General features: G+C 31.5%; 1 protein-coding gene across 1 annotated transcript in view; it reads left to right on the top strand.

The window, feature by feature from the left end:
* Positions 1-14,062, top strand: part of LOC134708328 (discoidin domain-containing receptor 2-like) — a 67,869-nt gene that overhangs the window by 39,162 nt on the left and 14,645 nt on the right. The window contains exon 3 of the mRNA XM_063568776.1: positions 10,801-10,906. Within this exon, the coding sequence (XP_063424846.1) occupies positions 10,801-10,906 (106 nt within the window). The remainder of the gene's footprint in view (positions 1-10,800; positions 10,907-14,062) is intronic.

Here is a 14,062-nt window from a genome sequence, read left to right as displayed (position 1 = left end):
ATAATACCATCCCAATACTGATGAATTCCAAATTACATTCCAATCAGATAAATATAATCGTAGGAATTCCTCTGACCCAAATCTTTACCACATCATTTTACATGTAATAGTTAGTGCATTGTTCTCCATACATATGGTAGTATGCATTATGTGCAGTCAGGTTGATGAAAATAAGCATTGTATAATGCATATATAGGGATGTCAGGTACAATTCAACGTGAGAGCAACCCAATGACCCAAAAAGTAGACTTCAAGTTGTCCAACCTAAAATAAGACGCCAAAAAAAACCAACAACAATAAACATCTAAAGAGTTTGACAACAATTTGTTGTGCTTTATTAAAACTGAAAAAATATGAAAGCAAAAGATGTGAATAATGGCCAGAGGTCATTACGACATGTATTAAAAGTTATGAAAGGCCTTAATACTTATGTCATTCAGGGTTGTTTCAAATAAAAAAAAAATTGAATGTATTAAATTTTTCACTATAAAATTGATTACAACACATTTTCCTTGATTTTCTACATGTCTGTGTAACACTAACCATTTGCTAACTTTAAGTAGAGGAAGCTAATTGAAGTTGTTTCAACACATTAATGTATTTCATCATAATTTCATGAATTATTTGAGTTATTAACTTCCAGTCTGATGGCTATAGTGTTATTTTGATCTACAAAAGAGAAAAATTGATTGACACCACAAAGAATGGTAAAATCATGAAATTTTCTCTATGCTCATTTATCAAAGTTAAAAGCGATGAAAACAAGAAAATTTTGATGGATGAGATAAAAATAAGTTAATGCATTGGTCATTTGATGGAACAGTGTAAAGATTCAGACAAATTGAATTTATAAATGTTCATTCCGTCTCGAACGTGTCAACCCCCTTTTCTCTTAATCAGAGATGATTATAGCATGTTGGTACAAGTGTTTGTTAGAGTCCTCCTTGCGGCAGTCTTTTGCCCATTGTTGAGTTTGTCTGCGAAGCCATTGTGTTCTAATTACTGTCTGTCTGTGCTCACTAACAAAGACCTGCTTTTGACAGTTTTCTGGATGATGAGAGGGCGTTATTGACAAGTGGAACAAGAATCAGTTATTTCTTTGTGCTGACACCTCTTTATTGTCATTTACAGATGCAGGGTATTGTGTCTGTCACATCATTGTATCTTCTCCTTTGACCATTAAATTCTGCATCATTTAGTCTCCCAAGACTATGGACAGTTTCTTAAGTGCATTGTGCAAAAATTTTAAATCTTTTGTAGCCATCTTTTCAATAGAACTTCAAAGGTTGTTTGTTAATACTGATTAGAAGAACAAAAATTTGAGATTCACACTAAAATATTCAAGAAAATATTGTTTATGAGCTTACATGCTTACAAGCATAAAAAAATCAAATTTGAAACCGAATTTGAAAAATGTGCTACTGAAAGCAGTATTTAGTCAAGAAAAACCTGGGATTGCAAGATATCATAATTTACATCTCATTTCTAAATAAATCTAAAATTCTTTGTAGAAAAGTTGTTTATATCCTACAAAGTTCTTATGTTTCCATGATAACAGTGTGCAGTCTTAAAACTGATGGTCAGTTTGCCATAGGTCAGGAAACCTCACATACATCATTAAAAATTACCGGTATTTAAAAAATCTTCACCTTTTAGCATAAATGAAAACAACTTTTGCCCACCAGTATAGATTTACATCTTTTCCTCAAGGGCAGAGTTTACTTGACCATGTTGTACAACTGTATCCCTGGATTATTGTTATCAGTTATAATCTGATGTAATCTTTAAGATCAAAGTAAGAACCAGCTAATCTCCTCCTCCAATCAGATGTCCAATTCCAAGTTTGTCTTTGATCCTCCAATCTGACAGAAGGTTAATATTAATATCATCTTATGATTCATAGATTGAAATTTAGATTTTAAGTCAGGAAAGGGGGGTCGGGTGGGTGTTAAAAAATATCTATATATAAACTCAGAACCCTACCTACTGATTGACTAGACACAGGGGCGGATCCAGCCATTTTAAAAAGGGGGGTTCCCAACCCAGGACAAAAGGGGGTGCAACTATATGTCCCCATTCAAATGCATTGATTGTCCAAAGAAGGGGGGTTCCAACCCCGGAACCCTGCCCCTGGATCCACCACTGAGACACAAATATTAACTCCCTTAGTACCCTCTGTTACTTAAAGATAATGCCAGTTAAGAGGCATGATCCTTCATTGCCTCACTGCAACAAAATCCTATCCTAAATGTTAAAGAATATGTTAAACTACAGAACACGTTTATAAAACTGACTGTCTTTAACTATAATTGCAAAAAAATCTTTTATTTTTCTTATTGAAAATAATATGTTATTTCTATACATTTCTGTCAATACTTCAGTTTGAATCGTAATTGTACCTTAGATAATAATGCTTATTGGATTTTTCTGATACAGAAAACCAACAAGACAATAATATCTGTTACATTTTCATCCTGTTTGTCTAGGCCTTGTGTCTAACATACCTCCATAGTATTTCCTTATTTGTATACAAATCAAAACACAGCTACATGACATTTTAATTGGTATTTTTTTATGAAATTGACAGTTTTATGAATTATTAAACGAGATAATCTTGATTGATATGACTGCCAATGTTTTGACATTTTCAATTTCATTATTTAATATGCAGTACATGTGATACATATTGTCTGTAAGCTGTGTGAAATGAAAATCAGGATAGAGAATCGAATCGGTAATTTGTTAGATGGAAAATAGGGAATAAGATATGAAATATATATATATTTGTATTGAGAACTTTACATAGGACTGTGAGAAAAGGATTCCTTTTTGAATAAATTATCTTTTCTAAAGTATTGTTAATTTGGAAATTGTCTAACTTGTTTGTAACCTATGTACTCACTTTAGGACAAGGAGTTGAGACGTGAATAGGCAAAAAAAAATGTAGGGTTTTATCCACTCAATTTCTGGGATATTTTTCCTCACTTTGTGGATGAGAGTAAAATATGTTTTATTTATTCATTTTTGATGAATTTAACATTTCTACGATTCTAGTCATTTGATAATGATAATAATATAGAAGAAATGTGTTTGTCATTCCGTGACTAGGAATATAATGTAGGTAGGGATTAGCTTCATGACTGAATGTGGGTTTTTCACACCTTTCCTGTCATTACGGCCACCTGTTACCTAGCAAATTATCCAATCATAAAGCCGATTATCCAATTTTACAAAATAATGTTTCAAATTTTTGATAATCTGTGGTTTTCTTCTTATTTGAAGTTGTGACTTTAATATGCAAATACGGATAAAAACTGAATATGAGTAAATTTGCGGAAAAAGTTGTGTGGTGAATCAGCGGAAATATTTAATGACCAATGAGGTCAGGCTGTGTAACATGTTCATGCCGTTGCATTGATTAATTTCCATGTCTTATCACTTCCCATTTAACACAAGATAGATAAATAAATTCCTTCAATCTATTTTACAAATTTAATCAGTTTTCTAACACCTTGGTGAAAATTCTTTGAAGGTGTTCAGATACATCAGACAGATCAAATTCCATACTTGACTTTGGCGAGATTAATCTTAAATTACAAACTTCCTAATTTGCATAATTTGAAGATATAAACATGTTTGCCTAATTAACTCTTAGTATGGGTAATTAATGTTTGATTTAAGGTTAAGAGTAAAGTGAAAAATCCTTTGAAATATATAATTAACAAATATTGGGAAATTGACCCAGAATATGTTAAAGGATTATAAGTAATTGATCTCCTAAAACTTCGTTTAAAGTAAAATGCCAAGGAGAAAGCAGTTTGTTTTTGGTTACAATATATCAAAACTAAGACATTTTAAGAAATGAAATCTTTGCTTGGACATGTCTAAGTAGCTAGAATGGTTGTCATTAGAGTGAAAGAATATACACTTTGCATCAGATTTCCTGAACACAACTTAACCCAAATCTTTTGTTTGGTACAGCTATTAAGATTCTTGGTGGCTTTCGTAATCCAATCTTTTCTTTGATACAGATTCTTTGGTGGCTTTCGTAATGCAATAATTTCTTTGATACAGATTCTTGGTAGCTTTTGTATTTAATTATTTTGTTACTTGGTGGCTTTTACCTGTTTATACCTCTTTCTTGTTCATGGAATGACTTGAATGGCAGACATACCTTAATTAAATTTATGACCCAGTTGCAAAACTCAGACTGAAGTCTCCCATATCAAAAGTTCACTATTGTCATCAACTTGCATAAATTAGAAATTAATATTTAACTTAGCACTTGAGGTTAATCTTGTGGAAAAGAAGAACCATGGAAGATTTTCTTGCATATATAATTTTTGAAATGTGGAATAGGGGAGGAAATCAATTGCATTACATAATATTCTAACTAAGGTTGTTGGGTACTGACTACTTAACCCAATATTAACTCATAATAAATTATATATCTAGTTAATTTTATATCCAAGCACCAAGTTTATATCTTATTAATTAAAGACATCTGACAAAGCAGGAGACATGTTTTTTTTAATCCAATGTACCATGAATATATCTTATTAAAGACATTGAGAGAGGAAAGGAGACAGTTTGGTGTTTAATAACTGATATTCTTGACGTCCCTGGTGAGAATGAGAGAAGAACAAACAGAAGAAGTAAGAGTCAATAAAGACAGCATACCAAAGTCAGACATTCTATCAATGTTCAGTAAAGCAGGCAGGAGTATGGAGACAAAATTTGTCAGTCTTACTGTGAATACAGACAAAACATTAATTTGTTTTTGTTTGACAATGGACTGAGACGCCACTGCATGTTTTACATGTGATATTGCACTATATGCCATTGGTACTCCTCTATGGTGCCATGGGATTGTATGTTGATGAATTTAACAGTCTAATCCATGTTATGACATACACAGTTTGTAATTGATAATAATATTTGTTTACATTTTCCATTATTCTTCAAATGAATTCACTCAAAGAGAAAGAATTTGTAAACTTTGGACCGATATAACATTGATATTCATCAGTAATTATGCCAAGGTTTTACTTATTAGGAACCTTTTGGGCCTTCCCATTATATTAAGAGGTGTCTTATCTACATAATTTTGTGTTGGTAGTAGGCTACTCCAAGCAACACTAGTTGCAATTAAGAATGAGTAAATATTGACGAAGGAGTATATTAGATAGGCATATCGTGGCAATAAGTCAATGTTACTTTTCACATAGGATTGTTAAAAATTTGAAATTCAAGTATTAAAATGTCATGAACTTTGGTCTTTAGAAATTGTGCCTACATTCAAAAACAAAATAAATTCTGGAATATGATTGTTTTAATACTTTTAAAAATTATTCATAAAAATATTTTCTTGGGTTATTTGATTAATAGAGGACATAATTTGTCTAGAAACAAAAGTTAAAAATTATATATATTTATTTATTGTTTACTGTTTAATTTAGTATTTATTTGTATGATTTAGTAACATTACAATTGTTTGGATTTTATACTTATTATTATCTTTTACAACGTACAAAGTTTTAATCAAGTAAATTTTTATTTTTTTTAAATACACATTTTCCATCTGAAACGCCCCTCAAATTTAAGTAAAAATTAAGACAGTTACAAAAAAACAAGAATAGAAACGAGACATGCACTCCTATTAATTTTGAGAAGATATCGTTAAGTCCTTTGATCTTCGGCCCTTCACTAATGAAGAAATTGCATACACCTCTTAGTTGTTTCCCATTAATCAGTTGTAAAAATTAAATGACAAGAACTCAGAGATTGAATCATTTTTACAATGTCAAATGTTTTGTTCTAAAGGTTTTTGTCGTAATATGATGTTACATTTTAGAAACAGTCGCTTTTGTGTATAAACTACCGGTATTTCAGAAGAGAGAGAAATTGTAGCGGAAATATTTCGAACAAATACGTTCTTTAGTTTGCTAGACAGGTATCGGATTTAATCCAGAAATAATTACTATGTAGCTTCATGGTCGTTTTAGGTTTTGTAATGTCAATTTAAGATGCATATCATGTTAAGAGTATTTGAGATGTAACAATTGAACACCCACTGTGAAAAATTGCTGTCTTGCTCGAAAAGCTTGTCATTATTGAAATTGTGAGTGGAAAAATTCATCATCATTCAATCCAACGATTCATCAATTTAGATCGAGGGACGACAAATGGAAATATCTAACCCTCTAGCAAAGGCTGGTCCACATAGAACGTATTATTTTATATTAAATACATTAGGCGATTACAGTTTCTTGATGCAATCTGTCCATGCTTTTGGCAAAACTCATTGGTCATAAATGAGACTGCTCAGAGAAATAATTAGTTGTCAAATTTGTTTTGTATCAGTATTTTTTTATTCAATTGATGTGTAAAGTTATTTTTCATTATTTCATTGTGTTTTTAGAGGTTTTTTGTTGATCTCATATAGTAAGGAACTTAAAATGTGTCTGATGAATTGTGGTTAATTTCAAATAGGGGGAGTTTAAATAACCAAAATAATAATACAAAATGTAACAGAAAATGAAAAAAATAATACAAAATGTTTTTATGTTTCCAGTCAAGGAAAGTTATGTAAAGGTTCCAAATAGATGATATTTTTTTTGGATTATACATATACAATGTATTATAATTTTTGAATTATTAAAATGAAAAGCGGCAAAAATAGTGAACTGCTATCAAAATTTAACCAGGGAACATAAGTTTTCTCAACTTTATTATTGTTTACACTCACTGTATAATCTTATTACATCATTACTGAGAGAACCAGCTGTGACATGTCCAAGTAGGTCAATACTCTATCATTGTAAAACTGTCCAGTGGTCAAAATGACCAGTGGTGATGTATTGGTTATTGGTCATCATTGACCACACCTGATGTAACACATGTAAGTGTGGGCAATGACCTAACATTACATAATGACCAGTGTAATAGTATCACCCTATAATCACTGGACATTTGTATTTTGACCATAGACATGTTTTTTGTACACCCTAAAGGTGGTAAATAGCCTGAGGGTCCTGACTATAATGATATAATGTTGTCTAGTGTATTAGGTGAGGTGTGATGATCCATTAGGTTGAACTGTGTAATGTCATCAGATATCCTCCATATTTACAGCATACCATCTGTTCCTTTTGGAACCAATATTTCATACCATTATGAAAAGATCTTTATTTTTCCAAATAGAATTAATAAATATTAGTTACGTAACTGCAAAAAAAAGATCATAATTTTATTTAAAGATGCACATTTATACCCTAAGGGGTTAAACAAAAAAATCATAAACATTCACAATGGAACCATTGTAAGTGCATGTTTCCTGAAAATTGCTAGACCCTGATTCTAACCCAGAAAGCAGAGCATGCATTCTTATCTTTAAAGCATTGCTTGCATTTATTACTCCTACCTGCCCCTGACACATGCATATTTTATGTATTTCAACACCAGTGAATACACAGCCGTTATCAATAAGTTTTCTTATGTGGAAAATATTAAAGAGCACATGAAAACTTTTGTTGATAAAAATTATATATATATATATATATATATATAAACTATAAAAGTGACTGGTATTTATTGTCAAACAAACTGACCATTGAACTGTAAGCACTAAATATACACTTCAGCTTTGTGTATTGGCTGTAGCAATTACAGAATACACAATCAATATATATGATCATTATTTAAGTGCTAAGCTTTGGCCATCTGCTAAGCTCCCATGGTGAAAATGTCATTAGAAGCATGACCAGTGGTCAGTTAATAATCAGGTGATTAACAACCTGGGATAAGTTATCAATAATTTACAATCTATTATAGACCTGTAGAGGATATCACCCTATGATTTATGATTTGTATACAGAATTCAAGGGAGATCACCCCAGTGGCTCTATGGTCAAAACAAATTGCTTATCTCTAATTTTAATGGTTATTGTCTGGGTTGGCTTTATTTTAGCAAAATTTAGAGGAAATGGATTTGGTTTGCTCTGATCTCTGTAGGATAGTTGACTCATTGGTAATTATACCACATATTTTAACTTTTAACTCATGTCTCATGCCTTCCAGACTTTAGGGTGGGTCTCATTGGGGTCTAAGCGTGACGCAGGATTGCCGATTTTTGGTAAGCGTGACACGGGAGTCAAATGATTGTGTCGTGAAAACGGGAAATGAGGTCTAAAGGGACCCGGGAAATGACAAAAAAATGAGAATTGCTTACGTACATAGCGTAAGCGGGATACAGGAATCTGACAAAACAGTAAGCAGGATCCGGGATCGGAACCCCCCAATGAGACCCCCTTTAGGTGGGAGAACAGAATGGAAAGAGTTTCAATGTGACCAGAACTTGTACATGTGAATAATGTAAACTCTAAATTTTGTTTCATTCCTTGGCTTAATGAATGAAAGTGACAAAGGTTACTAAATTCATCAGAGAGTTTCCTGATGGATGTAAAAGGCATACATAAGACAAGAGGTTATGACTTGTTTTACCCCTCTCTAATATGCCTGACTCAGATGAGGTTCCTGATGAATGTAAACGCTATACAGATCATGAGGTTATGACTTTTTCTGCCACCTTTTTCTTTACAAATACCAACAGCTGTTTTATATTATTGTCCAAGTTATAACAGGAAACACAAAAACTGAGCTGTTCCATGTTATAGAGATACCATTTGGCAGTTTAACCTGGCTTTCTGAAACAAATGGCATTTTTTGTTGATTCCTCCTACAATAAAACAATGAAACAATGATTGTTGGTTATAATTAGTGGTTGTTTACGGAGACAATCTGACTGGATGTGTAATAAACTTCACATATTACACAGATCTTTCTTCTCTCTTATCTTACTTCCATCATGAAAGACATTACAAAGAACTGAGTCAGGGGAGATAATCCACAGTTTTTACATACCCCATTGAAAGACAAGATGATCTGATATATTTTCAACAACAAAATATTGGAAGAAAAAAATCTGTCCATTTGAGTTGATACTTTCAAATATGTAAACAAGTTTAGATGATGCTAATAGAAGAGGGATAAAGGATGCTTTAAAGTGAAGGACATGGTTTATGTATACACCCTCTTCCAGTCAAATTAGGTATAAAACTGAAAATTTTGGAGGAAATTGAAATTGAGGGGTTACGTAAAGAAGTGTGAAAGTATGATGGTGTGTTATCTTTTAAAAAAAAGGAGCCCAATGAAACATTAAGACCATTTAAGTTAAATCTTTTACCAGTTTCATGTTTTATTCATAAAACTATTGATGCTATATATTAGGATGTTTTACAAATCTAAACTGCATTCAAATATTTCAAATTCTTCCAAGTGGATTAAATAGTGAAAACCTCATTCAGTGACTGAAAATGAAACCAGTAAGATATTTTGATTATAAAAAAGAAGTGAAATGAAAACGAGATGTATTCGGTTGAATACATTAAAAGAAGTGTAAGCTTTCAAAAGGAGAAGCTGTGGAAATTGTTTTTATTGTGCAGACTGCAAGGTTTTTTTTGTATTCTCTAACTGTTTTATAGCCTCACGAAGCTATTAGGCGCCATAAGAGGTTTAATAATCACTCATCAATATAGATATAAAAGGATGAATGTACATTATTTTGATAAATGTACTTTAAATATTTTTATATTTAATTGAATATATTAAACAAATCCCTTTAAAAATCAACAGAAAAAATAATTGTATAAAACATATCAGTGACCATGTTTTTCAATGTTTATTTATTGATAAATGTAAAGATTAGTGACTACTTAAGATGTTATCTTCCTTTTAATTGGCTAATCAGTAGTGGCATCAGTATAGTCACAGGTGATTGGTCACTTTGAATAGTAATAGAGCATTTGGAGCTGTCAATATTTATGATTGGGTGGTCAAAGTTGTGACAAGGTATTTCTAAGCCAAGGGGCAAAATATTAATGGTGACATTATCAACAGATAATGTAGCTTATTAATTATTGACTTCAGAAGAAGTGTGCCAGAAATGGCCATTTAGTGAGAGAACACACAATTTGTGAAGACAGCCTTTCCATCACAATGATGAAAGATTTTCATCACTCAGATAGGCATGCTATTAGTTATAATATTAAATTGCTTCATAAACTCCCAGTTTTATATAGACTGGTTGATATGGGTAATAAATGCCCTCTTGTATATTTTGTACAAGTATATCTATTATGCAGACAGTTATCTTGTCTCCTATTCTCTTTTAGTAGCATATATTAATAGACAACTTTAATATATTTTAAAACAAAAAAATAAAAATTCCTTGTATAAAAGTTTCACTTACACATTTCTTCAGTTTGATAGTTTTGTAAGGTTCTTAAAAAAACAATTTGGTTAAACAACTCAACATAAAACTATAGAAATATATTAATACCAATCCCATTGAAATCATATTACACTATAAACACTTAAACCAAGTTCAACAGTTTATTCAGATAACCTTTGTGAATACAATGGTATCATACAGAAAACAATAACAACAGTCACCACATCACAACATTGATTCACTTTCCAAAACACAACCACCCCGACCTATATGACCCTGAATCCCCCCCCAAATTATAATAGAAAGATTATAATGGACCAGAATCAAATGGATATTTTCACCTGCTTTTGTTCCTCAATAATAGTGTTTAGCTAATTTTAATTTAGACCAGAATTTCTCTTGTATTGTTAGTTGATTTAGCAATTGTCTTTTCAAGTTTTGTATATACATGCTTTTATTGTTTAATACCGGTAACTAATGTTTAATAATTGGTATTTCCTTTATTTTAGCTTCATGTGAAGGTTCCCTGGGTATGGAGAATTTCAAGATACCAGATTCTGCCATAACAGCCAGTTCTTCTTATGAAGATCAGTCAGTTGGTCCAAAAAGTGCTAGGTAAGCCAAGTTTAAATAAGTAATAAAAAGTCAGGCTGTTCAAGAAAAGACAACAGCCACCTTACAAGTCTTCTCTGAAGTAGACTATTTTTCATTTGTTTGTTTTAACCAGTTAAATAAATGTGCAAATGCAAGGCCATCATAGGTGGAATCTTCTGAAGGTAAATTTCAGAACCACTTGGAGATTGTTGTTAGCCAATCAAAATAACATATTGTGATGAAACATACATGAAATGTAATTATTGTGTGATGTTTTGTGGACTTTGTGGACTGTTGTGTAACATTTTATGGACTTTATGGACTCACATGTAATGTTTTGTGGACTATTGTGGTGTAGATTTTGTGGGTTCATGTGTAATGTTTTGTGGCCTTTGTTGACTGGCATATAATGTTTTGTGGACTCAGGTGTTGTTGACTTTGTGGACTCATGTGTAATGATTTGTAGTTTTATGGAGACATTTTCAACTACAAGTTTAAATTTTGTGAAATTTAGAGAGACATTTTCTCTAAGGTCACATGTAAATTATGGAACTTGAAATTATTAATATTTGATAAAACAAAAAAATGCATGACTTATTAGTTTCCTAACTTCCCTTAAGCAACATGTCTATCCATGATTTATCAAGATGCTTTTTTGAGGGGATGAGTTTTTATCCATTTCCATTACTTTATTATCAGCAGTTTCTAATAAATCAGTAGAAATTGTTTAAGACTCCCAATGATTTATTTTCTTTGTGGGAATAAGATGAGTAATTTATACAGTTTAGTTATGTAATCCTTCTGTAGGTTTTTAAATATAACACAGAAAAGTGTAGGGAAATGTCTAGCTTTGATGTTTCTGTTTTAGAGGTGATAGCTATTAGAAAAGAGATTTTTATGTCTGCTAGTATTAACGGTATTACAAGTTAGAGCTGTTTTTCTAAGAGGAGTACTTAGTTTATACAGGGTTATGGCTATTTTAGTGTAAAGATACTTGGTTTATGCATTAGTTTGGCCATTCTAATACAAAGGTATATCAAAATATAATATTTCTTAAGAGTTGGTACAATAAAAAACAATATCTAGCCCCTGAACTTTCAAAAATAGAATGTTACTGCAGTTTTTGCTTAAAAACATGTTTTTATACGACCGCAAATTTTGAAAAAAATTTCGTCGTATATTGCTATCACGTTGGCGTCGTCGTCGTCGTCGTCGTCGTCGTCGTCGTCGTCTGTCGTCGTCGTCGTCGTCGTCGTCGTCCGAATACTTTTAGTTTTCGCACTCTAACTTTAGTAAAAGTGAATAGAAATCTATGAAATTTTAACACAAGGTTTATGACCATAAAAGGAAGGTTGGTATTGGTTTTGGGAGTTTTGGTCCCAACATTTTAGGAATTAGGGGCCAAAAAGGGCCCAAATAAGCATTTTCTTGGTTTTCGCACTATAACTTTAGTTTAAGTTAATAGAAATCTATGAAATTTTGACACAAGGTTTATGACCACAAAAGGAAGGTTGGTATTGATTTTGGGAGTTTCGGTCCCAACAGTTTAGGAATTAGGGGCCAAAAAGGGACCAAAATAAGCATTTTTCTTGGTTTTCGCACCATAGCGTTAGTATAAGTAAATAGAAATCTATGAAATTTAAACACAAGGTTTATGACTATAAAAGGAAGGTTGGTATTGATTTTGGGAGTTTTGGTCCCAACAGTTAAGGAAAAAGGGGCCCAAAGGGTCCAAAATTAAACTTTGTTTGATTTCATCAAAATTGAATAATTGGGGTTATTTAATATGCCAATCTAACTGTGTATGTAGATTCTTAATTTTTGGTCCAGTTTTTAAATTGGTCTACATTAAGGTCCAAAGGGTCCAAAATTAAACTTAGTTTGATTTTAACAAAAATTGAAATCTTGGGGTTCTTTGATATGCTGAATCTAAAAATGTACTTAGATTTTTGATTATTGGCCCAGTTTTCAAGTTGGCCCAAATCGAGGTCCAAAATTAAACATTGTTTGATTTCATCAAAAATTGAATAATTGGGGTTCTTTGATATGCCAAATCTAACTGTGTATGTAGATTCTTAATTTTTGGTCCAGTTTTAAAATTGGTCTAAATTAAAGTGCAAAGGGTCCAAAATTAAACTAAGTTTGATTTTAACAAAAATTAAATTCTTGGGCCTCTTTGATATGCTGAATCTAAACATGTACTTAGATTTTTGATTATGGGCTCAGTTTTCAAGTTGGTCCAAATCAGGATCTAAAATTATTATATTAAGTATTGTGCAATAGCAAGTCTTTTCAATTGCACAGTATTGTGCAATGGCAAGAAATATCTAATTTCACAATATTGTGAAATAGCAAATTTTTTTTTAATTAAGAGTTATCTTTCTTTGTCCAGTATAGTAAGCAAGAAATATCTGCAAGATTTTTTTTTAATTGGAGTTATCTTTCTTTGTCCAGAATCAACTTAAATCTTTGTTATATACAATATACAATGTATATTCACTTTTTACTACCAACTGATAAATTTAAATAATCTTTACCATTCAGTGATAACAAGCAGTTTTTTTACATCTTAATATTTTATGATGTATTTAAATGAGTAGTAATTGTTGCAAACTCCATTAGAATATATTAATTGAAATTAGTTTTGGAATATAAAGGGAATGGGGGATGTGATTAAAAAATTGGGTTCAATTTTTCTCATTTGAAATTTCATAAATAAAAAGAAAATTTCTTCAAACATTTTTTTGAGAGGATTAATATTCAACAGCATAGTGAATTGCTCTAAGAGAAAACAAAAATTTTAAGTTCATTTGAATACATTCATTCTGTGTCAGAAACCTATGCTGTGTCAACTATTTAATCACAATCCAAATTTAGAACGGAATCCAGCTTGAATGTTGTGTCCATACTTGCCCCAACCGTTCAGGGTTCAACCTCTGCGGTCGTATAAAGCTACGCCCTGCGGAGCATCTGGTTATCTAATGACTATATTGATGTAACCTTTGGACTAAAATAATATTTTAAAAATTTAGAACTTTAAGTTTAAAAATGATGACTTAATGGCCCTGACAATGAGGCTATTATGACTGCCTTTAATAAAGGAAAAATATGATAAAATATAATTATAACACACTTAACAGTGAACATCAGCTCTCGGTCATAAAACTTTACTCAGTA

Source organism: Mytilus trossulus, chromosome 2, assembly GCF_036588685.1.
Source record: "Mytilus trossulus isolate FHL-02 chromosome 2, PNRI_Mtr1.1.1.hap1, whole genome shotgun sequence".
Classification (NCBI taxonomy): domain Eukaryota; kingdom Metazoa; phylum Mollusca; class Bivalvia; order Mytilida; family Mytilidae; genus Mytilus; species Mytilus trossulus.
The sequence above is the reverse complement of the archived record's forward strand: the minus strand, read 5'-3'. Positions and strand labels throughout refer to the sequence as shown.